This window comes from Schistocerca piceifrons, chromosome 1 (genome assembly GCF_021461385.2).
Source record: "Schistocerca piceifrons isolate TAMUIC-IGC-003096 chromosome 1, iqSchPice1.1, whole genome shotgun sequence".
Lineage (NCBI taxonomy): Eukaryota > Metazoa > Arthropoda > Insecta > Orthoptera > Acrididae > Schistocerca > Schistocerca piceifrons.
The window spans coordinates 1,050,305,580-1,050,319,526 of NC_060138.1; the positions used below are offsets into that span (position 1 = coordinate 1,050,305,580).

Consider the following 13,947-nt stretch of genomic DNA (forward strand, 5'->3'; position numbering starts at 1 on the left):
TGGATGAAATTTACATGAACGTCAGTTTTTTAATTCGTTAGTGCTCGACTAAGCCGGTGGAGTGACAAGGTCGGACGATAGAGACCAAAATAGTTGGAATGTGGGAATTAATTCGTGCAGTCGCCAATTTTTGTAGTGTTGGGAGGGAGTATCATGAACAAGACACCAGAAATCCATACCAGTGAGGGTGACTGTGGTAGTGGGTGTGTTTGACGATCACGTTTGTTCATTTTTTATTGAATAATTCGAAAACTACGGTTCTAGCAAAAACGTAGACGAGTACAAAATTTAACTAAATGAAGTTACCTACAAAGAAGTCCTGTCCATTTTTTCCGTCGGACTAACTGTTTGCCTGTAGTGAGAGAGGTAATATGAAAATCTCGGGCATAGTTTTCGAAAGCCAGATATAACATTGCGAGTTTGAAGAAACGACTTCGTTAGGGACAGCTGAATCACTCCGTATATTACTCTGGAGCTGTGAGATCCCATTTGTCACAGACACTAAGGTCATACCGTCTGAATGCCGAGACACTCAGCATAAACTGCTAGTTACCAACCTCCTTATTAGAGCCTACATAAGAACACCCTATGTGGAAGTCAAGACAAGGGCAAATGGCAAAAGCTGCAAGAGCATAAAAAGTCCATCCGTGTAAAGACCTTGTTTCCCCCAGCTGATCCTCATATAGATCACACTTGGTCACTATTTAGCAGCTACTACTTATTCCTGATAAACGGTTTCAACAGTTAAGACTGTCATATTCTGATCAATAAAGTGATCTGTTTAGATAGAATACATGTACAGCTATTATTTGCCGGCCTGTGTGACCGAGCGGTTCTAGGCGCTTCAATCTGGAACCGCGCGACCGCTATGGTCGCAGGTTCAAATCCTGCCTCGGGCATGGATGTGTGTGATGTGTTTAGGTTAGTTTGGTTTAAGTAGTTCTAAATTCTAGGGGACTGATGACAGCAGATGTTAAGTGCCATAGTGTTCAGAGCCATTTGAACCATTTTTGTGAACTTCTCCCAACAATATCAAAAGGAACGACTCGACCAGTTTCATGAGTCACAACAGAGGATATCAAAGCTGCCACTCGTAACATGAAATACGGAAAGACTCGAGGATCAGATGACCTTTCTGCAGATACATAGAACACCAAGAAATTTAACGACAAAGCGATCACCTAGTAGGCAGACTGATTCACCTCCCCCATCCACTGCGCCCATATACTCACCGATCGGTCAACTAGCTTCACAGCGCTTATTTTAAAGGGCCAGTGTGGGCCTGCTGAATATGTCAACTACCGTCAAATCCGGGTCTTCTCCCACAGTATGAAGATATTCGGACGTATCCTCGACAAGACTTTGCACACATAGTCCAGTTCTCAATAAATCAGTGCGAATTTGTGTAGCACGATAGATGCAATTTTTGCTCTGTGTCTGGAGAAATTTCACGAGAAAATGAGGCCACTGCATCGGGCATTCCTTGATCTTGAGAAAGCAATTGATCGAGTACCACATCAAATAATTTGGGGTGCTCTCCGCGATCATCAAGTTCCTGGAGCCCATATTTTTATTTGTGTCGAATGAAGTGATCTTTGAAGAAACGTTACATTTTACAGTGTTTTTTATATTGGTAGCGGAATTCACCGAAACATTATGAATCTGTAAATAAAAAATGAACAGTATTGCGAAAAAGTTAAATTGCTACTCACCATAAAGATGACACTTTGAGTTGCTGCAGATAGGCGTTATGAAAAGACTATCACACATAAGCTACGCACACACACATGACCACTATCTTTGACCCATCTGGCTAGATTGCAACAGAAACGCTTGGGGCGGGAATAACAGTCGGGAGTGCGGTGGGGAAGGAGCCCATTCCTTGAAATTAAAAATGAGCCAGACTAGGAAATAATGAAGGCGGTTGATTCCGGTCTCGACCAAGGAGATGTAAGTTGTTCATTTTGGAGAGAACTCAGAAATGAAACACTTCTTCATTTTTTTATATCTTCCTTCGTTCCTGTATTGCTTCTCCATTAATCATAAACACACTGTCTCTCAAATCGTCTATGGTGGGAAGACAATAATATGTTAGGTAATTATTATTTGCGTTTCCCTCCGCTCCAAACTTCCCACCCTTTGCCAGAGCAGATTCTTCAACACACAATAACTTACGCAAGCATATGACAAAGAAACGAAAGCCATAATCCGTTCCGACACCACAACATAAACACAAGACGACGGAAAAACAAACAACAGCTGATAACACTATATGGTGTAAAAACATACAAATTACACACAATGAAGGTCGAGTGTTCACGGAAAATGTGCTCGAAAACGCCGAAAATCGGGCCCTGTGGTATACACTGTACAACGTAGTGGTACTCCAGGACGATACAAGTGGAACAACGAGAAACCAAATCATAAATGGCAATTTCTTACATAACGATAAGGGAGCAACTAAGAAGTGCAACATGTTAACATATCTGGAAAATTACGTAACACAATAATTACATACACTGGGAAGCCAAAACATTATGATCACCGACCTACTATCGACATAAATCCATCCAGGGGTTAGCAGCCTCACCTGGCGAAGAATGACAGTTAGTCAGAAACACGTACGGTCCATGTATTATCTTAAGCTTGCTGTCTGTGTGTAAAATGGGGAAGGAGCGCAGTCTACCTGAATTTGACCCAGGGCAGATTATGATGACCCGGAGCATAGGCAAGAGCATTACAGAAACAGCATGACTTGTCGTGTGTTCGTGGAGTGCCGTGGTGAGTGTCTTGAACATGTAGTGACACACTTTTGGATTGAACTATTTGTAAATTAAGTTAGTTATTTGTTAGACCTTTAATTAAAAAAATCATCATCTATTATTATGACACTTACCTTTTAATCCTTTTAAGGTATGAGCAGCCTGTAGATTATGTTGTTCCTCCACTTACGTGTTTTGAGTGATAGTGATCTTCGTAAGATGAAGGTAGTAAGACGTCATGACTGTGTTTTTGTGTTTGTGAGTGCGTATAACTGTCATCGGCAGAGAGAAACGCAATAGAAGTTTGAATGTCTTGCCATTTTAAACTTTCTGAAATTTTTCTAAATTTCCTCCACCATTTTTAAGAAGAAGTGTCGAAAGCATCACTTACGGCTTGTTACGACATGACATTAGAAGTGCTGTCATTGTAAAATTACCTTCATCAGCACTCGAAGTCAAGATCTTCTGAAAGTTAGCATTTGAATGCCCAAATATTCCGTGCTCACACCATAAATACATGTATTTGATGTTATGTACAATTACAGCTGTTTAAACTTCCTTTCATTACAGAAACAGACCTGCGAACTGATTTTGCGTTGTAAAATAGTCCTGTTTGTTTTTCGTTCAAATGGATACCCTGGAATCCATTCCGTCACATAATTCACTGTTTTTTGGTGGTAAAAATTGCATCTCAACTTGCGAAGATACAATCACTGATGCAAACGTTATATTTCATGATTAACGATGGAACGTATATGGGACAAATGACGCTGTGGGCGTATGAAAAGAGAGAATAATATATTACAATGAAATGATTACCCCTAGTTGCCTACAGTCGTTGATATACGCCAACGGGGACACTTGAAAATGAGTGCCCCGACCGGGACTCGAACCCGGGATCTCCTGCTTAGATGGCAAACGCTCTATCTATCTGAGCAAGCAAGAACACAGAGGATAGTGTGTCTGCAGAGACTTACCTCTACGCCTCCCGTAAGACCCACATTCCCAACTTAGTGTCCCGCACTATATTCATAGTGCCCCTACCCATTATACTCATTACTCGCGGTTTTTTGTCGATTGGTTTCACATCTGGGGATAGCTGTCAAAACGTCGTCAGTAGGCAATCTGTAGGTATAAGCTGGTGTCTCCGGAGAAAAAAAAAGAAAAGGCTACATCTATCTAATCCAAAAGAAAGATTTGGATAGGTTTATCTCGGATCCAACCGGTTTCTTCTTCTTAATTGCTATGCAAAGTGTGACAAGTGGTGATTACTACGTGAAACTCCTTAACCAAGAGGTTAAGAAACATGTAAAATGAGTCCTAGATTATAAAATATATATAACATCGTTCGTTTTGGCAGTGACCATGCTCTGAAAGGCACACTGATAGTGAGGGATTTGAGGTAGCAGTTGTTGAACTATGCTCTGTCTTTATCAGATTAGAGGTCTTCTGAAAGCTTTTACTGCTAAGTCGCTCATACTCTATCCTAGAAAGCCTTGTGGCTTAAGAACAATTTGAAGTTAGTAAGGGAAATTCGAATTTTTTTAAAATCTGTAACTTGTCTTTGGTTGTCCAGCAACGAGGCCACAGTTTACGAAGTTTTTGGTCTAGAGTTATAATGCAGAAGTTGATGACATCTATGCAGTGGAAAATTCATAATGATTGAAAGTGATAGTTATACAAACCATTAAAACTTACAGTTGAGAGTAATCTTAAAAACTATTTCTACTTGGTAGACCAAGTGTATAAAGTGGCAATAGGGTTTCTCGCGTGCATTGTCAACCGGCTTGGTCAGTGTCACAAACAAAAGGAAACAGGTGTGGTACATATGGTGGAGCTGTTTTTTAATTCATTGGCAATTATCTGGAGAACTCGTCAATACGAAATTATCTAGTCAAGTATTATAGCCTCGCTGCTTCAGAACTACGAACCCAGTGTTTCGTAACCATTTCGTCACACTTCGCAGTACACACTGCTTGTCATTAAAACTACAATGACGTATGAGTGTGCAACAAATGTCACATTGGCTCGAAGTTTACCACATGCTTGGGTGAGCATAATATTATCATTTTAGCGAAACTGTACAAAGTAAGTAGGAGTTACACCATCTACTTCCCGTATACAAGGAAAGATCACAGAGTGGGCTTCGAATCCAGAATTCGCACAAGAATATTTTTAATTTGTGAGAGGATCGTGCTATTCATCGTGTAGTAACGAGTTAGCATCACATGTCAGGACTGAACAGCAACAGGATCATGACCTATCTAGACTTTCGTTTACTGTTTGCATTGTAACTGCTTACATTACTCGAGATCATATCAATATGGAACTGATGGGTTTATGGGTTCAGTACTGAACGCCATATAGGATCTCAATGTCACTAAGACGATTGACCTACTGTTTTCTCAACCATGGAGGATTGTACAGCTATATCATGTGCCTGGTCAGGAAATGGACTTGTTTGCTGTGATGTACACTATCTGATCAAAAGTATCCGAACACCTGGCTGAAAATGACTTCTAAGTTCGTGGCGTCCTCCATCAGTAGTGTGGGAATTCAGTATGTGTTGGCCCACCCTTAGTCTTGATTACAGCTTCCACTGTCGCAGGCATACTTTTAATCAGGTGCTGGAAGGTTTCTTGGGAAAGGCAGCCCATTCGTCACGGAGTTCTGCACTGAGGAGAGGTATCGATGTCGGTCGGTGAGGCCTGGCACGAAGTCGGCGTTCCAAAACATCCCAAAGGTGTTCCATAGGATTCAGGTCACGACTTACAACACTAACTTGCCGTTAAACACGTCACTGTTACCCTCTGAGAGGATTTCAAAGTTCGACCGTGCTTATATCTAATGGAAAAGGGTATCGGACTGTAATTTCGAATTTTGTGAAGTTAACTGAAAAACCAAAGGGACTTTAAACTTGGGAGTTAACGTAAGTGGTAAAATCATAAAAGAAAAAAGAAATGGATATTAGTTATTGAAGTTAATTTTGTTGAGATTTCCCTTTGAATAGCAAACAGGATACAAATTGACACAGTGCACCCCGTACTGTGTGTAGCAGCAGTTACCAATAACACCCACACCAGTAAATCATGGGGAGCAAAACTCCACCGAGCTGATACTAATGACAGCCACAATCAAGAGCATTACTTAATCAAATACTGAAGTGCAGAACTAATTTTGGACATGAGGGGCTTCTATCTTGACTGACATGAAACCCATAAACAAAGATCAATAACATCTTAAATACACTGTTTAAGCTACTCTCTATATAGCAGTTTTCTTAAGTAACAGCAATAGTTCAATTTTTCCTTAATAGATGGAGAATATGATGGGGACACACAAACTGGTATAGTTTCACTAGCCAAGGATCTTCGATTATTGCGATAGTAAAAACTAACTGTAAAAGCTAATCATTCACCTGAATTACCTACAAGGTAATAAAATACGACAGTGGCTTAGTTAATTTGAAAAGGAACCATTCATGATGGGTATCAAAACTGCACTATCTTTGAAAATGTGCGTAATTTAACTTCCAACAGTACTACCGTAAATCTGTTCATTAAAGATTTAACTGTACTTTAATCACCTGTGAAGCAGGTATTCTTGGCAATAATATTTACAAAATCTTGCACTATAATCCTACAAAACCCTATTTTATGATAAACTAAGGATACTTTAGTAAAAGTCCATCCAACTTTACTTTTGTTTTTTTTAGCTTTTACATAATTAGGGTTATCAATTTCCTATTAATTGATCTTTGAATTTTTGTACTTAAACATCCTATCTTAACAATTTCACTTGGAGTGGTTAATTAGTTAAACATTCAAATGTTACTCTTACTTTAACTTTTGCTACTCCTTTTTCTTTAGACAAAAAATAAATTTTAAACAGATGAATGCAAGAATTGTTCATTTGAATCAGGATACTCAGTTTTAGTAGCACTTAGGTGAGGACTCTACGTAGGTTCGTGATCAGGACTGAAGTTATGGTTTCGAACACAAATTAACGTTTTACGTGATTATTATTGAAACCAAACACAAACTAACTGGTCCACGTCCATACACATTACTTAACTGAAAATATGAAGTTCGTGAAGCAGTGGTGAAGATTGGTGGCAGACGAAATGGCGGCTAACTGCACTCACGGCTCTTGATGTGCGAATGCTATATAAAATCTCATCTTGGCGTCGGATTTTTTCTACATATTAGAGCCATTCCATTATTCCGTGAATATCAAATAATAGCCAGATCCACATCCGAGGAAAATCCCTTCTAATGCAGCTGCCAATTGCCTCTCTTAGCACCGTCGAGGTGTACCGTGCTAAGGCTAGCCACACACTACGTGTTGCTCACACAAAGGAGCCGCTCTGTCTGACCTCCAAACCCACCTTTTACATCGTGTCATGCCACTTTCGTCGCGGAGGAACTTCCCTACAGCATTTACATGTTACAAATAGAAGTGCCCTAAGTACGAACCAGCTCTTAACAAGCATACTTCTTTTCATAAAAGTATTCGTACTATAATAATTTAAAATTTCAACATATTCTTTTGCTTTTTTAATATATACATTACAAAACTCTAATTTTCTCGCCATACATCAAGGAGTTCAAACAATACGGAATGCACTCTTCGTAAATTACAAATACGTAAAAAGGAACATACTCCTGATCGATATAAGTGTTACAGACTCATTGCAGGCCAGTCCATAACGAGGATGGTGTCGTGTACCACTCCGACACAGGCGTTGCATTATAAACAGGTGCTCGATCGTGCTGAAAGGCGCAGTCGCCATCCCAGAATTCCTCAACAGTGGGGAGCAAGAAGGTGCTTAAAACCTGAATGTAGGCCAGTGCTGTGATAGTGCCATGCAAAACAACAAGGGGTGCAGGTCCCATCCATGAAAAACACGACCATACCATAACACCACCGCCTCCGAAATTTACTGTTGGCACTACACACGCTGGCAGATGACGTTCACCGGGCATTCGCCATACCCACACCCTGCCACCAGACCGCACTGTGTACAGTGATTCGTCACTCCACACAACGTTTTTCCACTGTTCAATCGTCCAATGTTTACACTTCTTAAACCAAGCGAGGCGTCGTTTGGCATTTACCGGCGTGTTGTGTGGCTTATGAGCAGCCGCTGGACCATGAAATCCAAGTTTTCGCACCTCACACCTAACTGTCACACTACTCGCAGTGGTTTCTGATGCAGTTTGTAATTCCTGTGTGATGGTCTGGAAAGATGTCTGCCTATTGCGCATTACGACCCTTTTCAACAGTCGACGGTCTCCGTCAGTCAACAGACAAGGTCAGCATGAACGCTTTTGTGCTGTACGTGTCCCTTTGAATTTCCACTTCACTACCATATGGGAAACATGGGACCTAGGGACGTTTAGGAGTGTGGAAATCTCTCATACAGACGTCTGACACAAGTGACACCCAATCACCTGACCACGTTCGAAGTCCGTGAGTTCCGCGGAGAGCCCCATTCTGCTCTCTCAGGATGTCTAATGGCTACTGAAGTTCCTGATTTGGAGTACCTGTAAGTAGGTGACAGCACAATGCACCTAATATGAAAAACGTATGTTTTTGGGCGTTTACAGATAGTTTTTATCACATAGTGTAGGTGTCCACATGGAATGTATGACAATTCTGAATCAACAAGGAGTGTCAGTACAGCGTCCACTGTTATGACTTCCCTTTACACTACATCAGACAGAGGTGCAGAATGACACCACTGGTGACAGGAATATCAGCAGATCGTCTAATCACACCAGTCCCCTTGTATGAAGCGCATCATGATTTTTGTGTTCACATTTGGAGCCTCCAAGGAGATCGAATGTTGACACATTGCATTCGTCATCTATACAGAGGTCAAGTACCTTGTGTTGTGGTATGGGATGCCACTAATTACGTAACACAAACACCTCTGGTTCACATAGCTGTCAATCAGCTGTTGTTGGATTTATGACGTGTTAAGGCTGGTGGTCTTGCCTCATTTTCGAGTTCTCTGTGGCATTGTCTCTCAACGAAATAGCGTAAGATCACAGTGAACCCATTCCGTTCTGAACTACCTGGATACAGAAGGCCCTCGAGTTTTTCCCTAGCTGGTACCGTCTCCAGATCTACCTATTAAAAACAGCTTGTCATGGGCTTCTGACGAAATGGTAGGCTGTTGCCTGTACAGTGTCAAAGCAGCATGGAATGGTGGAACCGCATCTGCAAGGAAAGCTCAGATTTACTTAGTGTCCAGCCAGGCGGGTGACAGCTTTATGTGCAGTTTCACAACCAGTATACCTCCTAATGGCCAACTCAGTTAATCATGTATTCATCCTAGTGTACCGTATATACACAACAACTAAAATTTCATTACTTGTAATCCATCCTGGTTGGTCCTTAATGGAGTGATTGAAAACAGTGAATGATTTTAATTTGCTCACAATAGTGAATGAGGTTAGATTCAGGAACGAAACCGCAATGAGCTCCAACCGACCTTAATAGTACAGCTGCAATCCACCTCCAAGCAAACTACCTGCTCATGATATTGCAGGAGCAGTATAAGATAATTCCCTCTTCTCTCGACACAGCTGCGTTATTTCGAAATTCTAAAGCGAATTTAGGCCAGGATAGGGCTATCAGAAAGAACAGGACTAAATATGATTTAAGACAATTTGTTATAGAGATTTGGTGGACTGTAAAATGGTTAATTCGAAACTGATATATCAACTTTGATTTAGTGTATGTCTGGCACCGTACTACAAAGAGCCAACACAAAAAGGCAGTAAATCAGAATAGGGAGTTTCTACATATTCCAATTGGTTTGTAACTTACCTGCTTGTTTATTTTTGTAAACAGCGGAGCGTAGTAAATTTAACCGCTCTTCTCTATACTCGTGTGCCCAACTGGGTCGTCGTCGTCGTCGTCGTCGGCTGATACTCGTATCCGAGTTTTCATTTCTCTCCTGAGAGTTCCTTTGTCACGGTTCCGGCGTGGAAGTGTCGTTGATGGCTTAGCAATCCAATCCTAGCGCGGAACAGGCGGCCACAGACATTACAGCTGATGGAAGGTGGAGGACGTGGCTGAGCCTGGAGGAGTTTACATCTCTGGCGTTTGTCATTCTCCATTCTTCGACGTTCCAGCTCAAAGTTTTGATGAGCATTTGAGGTAACTGAGCGCCAGCGACTTCGGGCTTCTGCTATTGTGGACCAGTTACTTGTCACGGTTCCGGCGTGGAAGTGTCGTTGATGGCTTAGCAATCCAATCCTAGCGTGGAACAGGCGGCCACAGACATTACAGCTGATGGAAGGTGGAGGACGTGGCTGAGCCTGGAGGAGTTTACATCTCTGGCGTTTGTCATTCTCCATTCTTCGACGTTCCAGCTCAAAGTTTTGATGAGCATTTGAGGTAACTGAGCGCCAGCGCCTTCGGGCTTCTGCTTTTGTGGACCAGTTACTCGGATCGATGTTCAAGTTTTTCAGATTTTTCTTGTACTGATCCTTATAACGTTTGAGAGGGGCACCTCGTGGCCTTTTACCTGTGCTCACTTCGCTGTACAGCATTTGGCGTGGAAGTGTGTCATTTTTCATCCGCTGGACATGTCCGACCCATCTGAGTTGATGCCCAATGATAAGAGCTTCCATGCTATGAATTTTTGCTTTCTCTAGAACAGCCGTGTTGGATATGAAGTCATCCCATTTCAGGTTCATGATATAGCTTAGCTTCTGTTGGTTGAAGCGTTCTAGTTTCTTCAGATCGCAGCGATATAACGTCCAGGTTTCGCAACCATATAGCAGGGTGAAAATGACTACAGCTTTGTACACCATCAGTTTGGTGTACAGTGTTAGGTCTTTATTCAGGAAGACACGCTTTGTAAGACATCCAAATGCTACATGGGCAGCACGTAATCTATTCTCCACATCTTTTCCAGATGAGCAGTTAGATGACAGTATGCTTCCAAGGTAGGGGAAATGGTCCACTTGTTCCAAGGGTGTATCATAAATGGATATGCTAAAGTCAGGAACGGAGGAGCCAGGAGTTGTCTGCGCCATCACCTTTGTCTTTGGAATATTGTTGGAGAGACCAAATCGTTCGTACGCACTGCTGAAAGAACTGACAGCGGCAGCTCTGCAGGTGAATGAGCTGGAGAAGCATTGTCACCAGCATACTGCAGCTCTGTCACACGAGTGGTACTGGTGAACCTTTTTGAATGGAGTCTGGACTGGTTAAATAATCCTCCATCAAACCTGCGCTTTAGTTCTATTCCTGGATTGTTTACGGTTGTCTCGTAAAGCATAGCTGCCAGATACAATGCAAATAATGTTGGTGCAAGAACGCATCCTTGTTTAAGCCCACTTGTTACTGGGAATTCACCAGTCGTTTCATTCTGGCAGAGAACCTGTCCAGTCATATCATCGTGGAGAGCTTCAATCAGGTCAACAAAATGTTCAGGACAGCCGAAGCGTTTTAAGACCATCCACATGGCTTCTCTGGGAACTGTATCAAAGGCCTTTCCTAGATCGTAGAAAACAAGTAGTGAAGGCTTTTGCTGTTCTCTGCACTTCTCCTGTAGTTGTCGTGCACAGAAAATCATGGCAATTGTCCCTCTTGAAGATCGAAACCGTATTGAGACTCAGGAAGTATAGTCTCTGAAAGTGTCTGGAGGCGATTTAAAAGGATTCTTGCAAAACTTTTGCCAGTGACAGAGAGTGGAGATATTCCCCGGTAGTTACCACAGACGCTTCTGTCGCCCTTCTTGAAGATGGTGACAATTGTGGTGTTCTTCAAGTCCGCTGGTACCTTGCGGGTTTCCCACATTAATAGAATGAGTGCGAAGAGTCTAGTTTTTAGATGCAAGCCGCCACCCTCAATAAGCTCCATCGGGATGCTGTCAGGTCCAGGAGCCTTCCCAGGTTACACACTCTTGAGTGCCTTGCAAAATTCTTGAAAAGTTGGAGGATCAGCCATCCAGGGTTTTGGAGGGTGCTGTGGTACATTTCTGAGAAAATCTCCAGCGGCAGTAGAAGGGCGGTTTAACAGTGAGCTGAAGTGCTCTTTCCAACGATTTAAGATGTCCTGACTTTCAGTAAGAATGGTGGAGTTGTCAGCAACTTTCAGTGTTCCTGATGAGGAGCGGATAGGTCCATACAGCTCTTTAATACCAGCGTAGAAGCCACGCGGGTTCCTTGTATCGGAAAGATTTTGGAGTTCTGTGGCTTTCTGTTGCCACCATTTGTTCTTGATTACTCGTATTTCACTTTGACATTTCTGCTTGAGTTCTTGAAAGTGTGCTTTCTTTTCTGCGCAGGACGGATCTTGAGCAAGGGATAGGTAAGCATCCCGCTTTGCATTGATGATGGCTTGGATTTCTCCATGGTTGTCATCAAACCAGTCACTTCTTTTCCGTGCACTAAAACCAACAACATTCTCAGCAGTTTCTTTGATGATGTTCATTAATGTGGCCCATTCTTGTTCGACGTCATCTGTGGTTGCTGGAGCTTTGTTAAGTTGTTCAGACAGTATGTCTTGGAAGTGTGAGCGAACGTTTTTGTTGTTCAGGTTGCTTATGTTGAATTTTCTGCGTGGTGGGTTTGAAAAGTGGGATCGTGGGTTGCGATACTTTGGTACTCTCAAACGGCTGACTAAAAGTCTATGGTCAGTCCAGCACTCATCGATGTTTAGTGCTGCTTTTGTGATGAGAATGTCTTTCTTGTCACGCTGTCGCGTAATAACATTGTCTGTAAGATGCCAATGTTTGGAGCGTGGGTGCATCCATGTGGTCTTATAGCGGTTATGCAAACGGAATTGGGTATTGGAGATGAAAAGCTCGTGCTCAGCACATAGACCAAGAAGTAACAACCCATTTGCATTGCAGTTTCCCACCCCTTGTTTACCCATGACGTCTCCCCAAAAACGGTTGTCCCTTCCCACTCTGGCATTGAAATCACCAAGTATAATTACTTTATCTTGAATGGGTATTTTAGAGAGAGTACTGTTCAGTTGGTGGTAGAACTGATTCTTTGTGTCTTCATCACTGTCTAAAGTAGGAGCATATGCAGAGACGAAGGTGATGAATCTGTCTGAACCAATGGGTACTCTAAGAGTCATCAGTCTTTCATTAATTGAGACAGGTGTAAGTCGAAGATCTTTCACTGTTTTCGTTTTTACGGCAAATCCTGCACCATGGATGCGTGGTTCTGCTGCATCCTTTCCCTTCCAGAAGATGGTGTACCCTGAACGTACCTCACTAATGTGTCCCTCACCTGAGAGTCTTGTCTCACTCAAGGCAGCTATGTCTATATCTAGCCGGGCTAGTTCTTGGGTGATAAGAGCGGTTCTTCTCTCTAGTCTGTAATTGTTCACGTCCAGGAGGGTCCTGACATTTCATGTCCCTATTGTCATAATCATTTCATTCTCCTTTTGTTTACGTCCGCTGTATAAGGAGTGACCTACTGGGTGCGGATTCCCAGCCCGGTTCAAGTGTGGCTTCCGATGTTTAGCCCACATTTTCTAGGCCCTTCCACATTCAGGGTGGGTAGAGGTCATACTAAATAGGCCTGCCCAGTCGCAGATGCAGGACCGGATTCCCGAGTAGTGTCACGGGTTCTCAGGAAGGCGACCATCACACACCTGCCGCCAGTGTGCAGGTCCAGACTAGTAGCTTCCAACCTCACTCGGAGCCTGCTGCCATCGTCCTTATCCAATCGCCATTGGTCTGTAGAGAAAATGACAGGAGAAATTGCCATTTGCATGAATTTGTTTAAGGTGTATTACAGCTTGCGAGGAAGTGACCCACACACTATGATTCTAGAACAATTCATCACGGCACATATGTATGTGACATGTGACTTCAGGTATCAGAACTGCAACGAACTGCCGCGAGCTCAATGATGGCTGAGCGGCGCCTTTACAGCCAGTTCGTCTGGCAAGACCTCTTCCGCCTCCACGATCGTTGAGAACCTGGGATATAAGATTCTTCTTCCGTTCGCTTCGCCGTTGGGTCGAAGGGTAGATAATAGATACTAGAGAGGAAAGTGAAAGACACCATTGGGCCTCGGAAACCTAATACCGTTGGGGTCGAAGAAACCAAGAGTTGGCCGAGGGGGGCCGGACAGGAAAGGAAACAGGAGAAGCCTGACACAAGTAAGTGGAAGTAATGCCAGGCTTAGCTAAGGGCCCGTGT

General features: G+C 42.7%; 1 protein-coding gene across 1 annotated transcript; it reads right to left on the reverse strand.

Moving 5' to 3' along the window:
- Positions 1–11,678: 11,678 nt before the first annotated feature.
- On the reverse strand, positions 11,679–12,872 carry LOC124777483. Its single transcript, XM_047252922.1, has one exon. The coding sequence runs from the start codon at positions 12,870–12,872 to the stop codon at positions 11,679–11,681; it is 1,194 nt and encodes a 397-aa protein (XP_047108878.1).
- Between the last annotated feature and the right edge of the window lie 1,075 nt (positions 12,873–13,947).

Coding starts and splice junctions, on each gene's coding strand:
- LOC124777483 (XM_047252922.1), bottom strand. CDS start 12,872: ATGACTCTTAGAGTACCCATTGGTTCAGACAGATTCATCACCTTCGTC.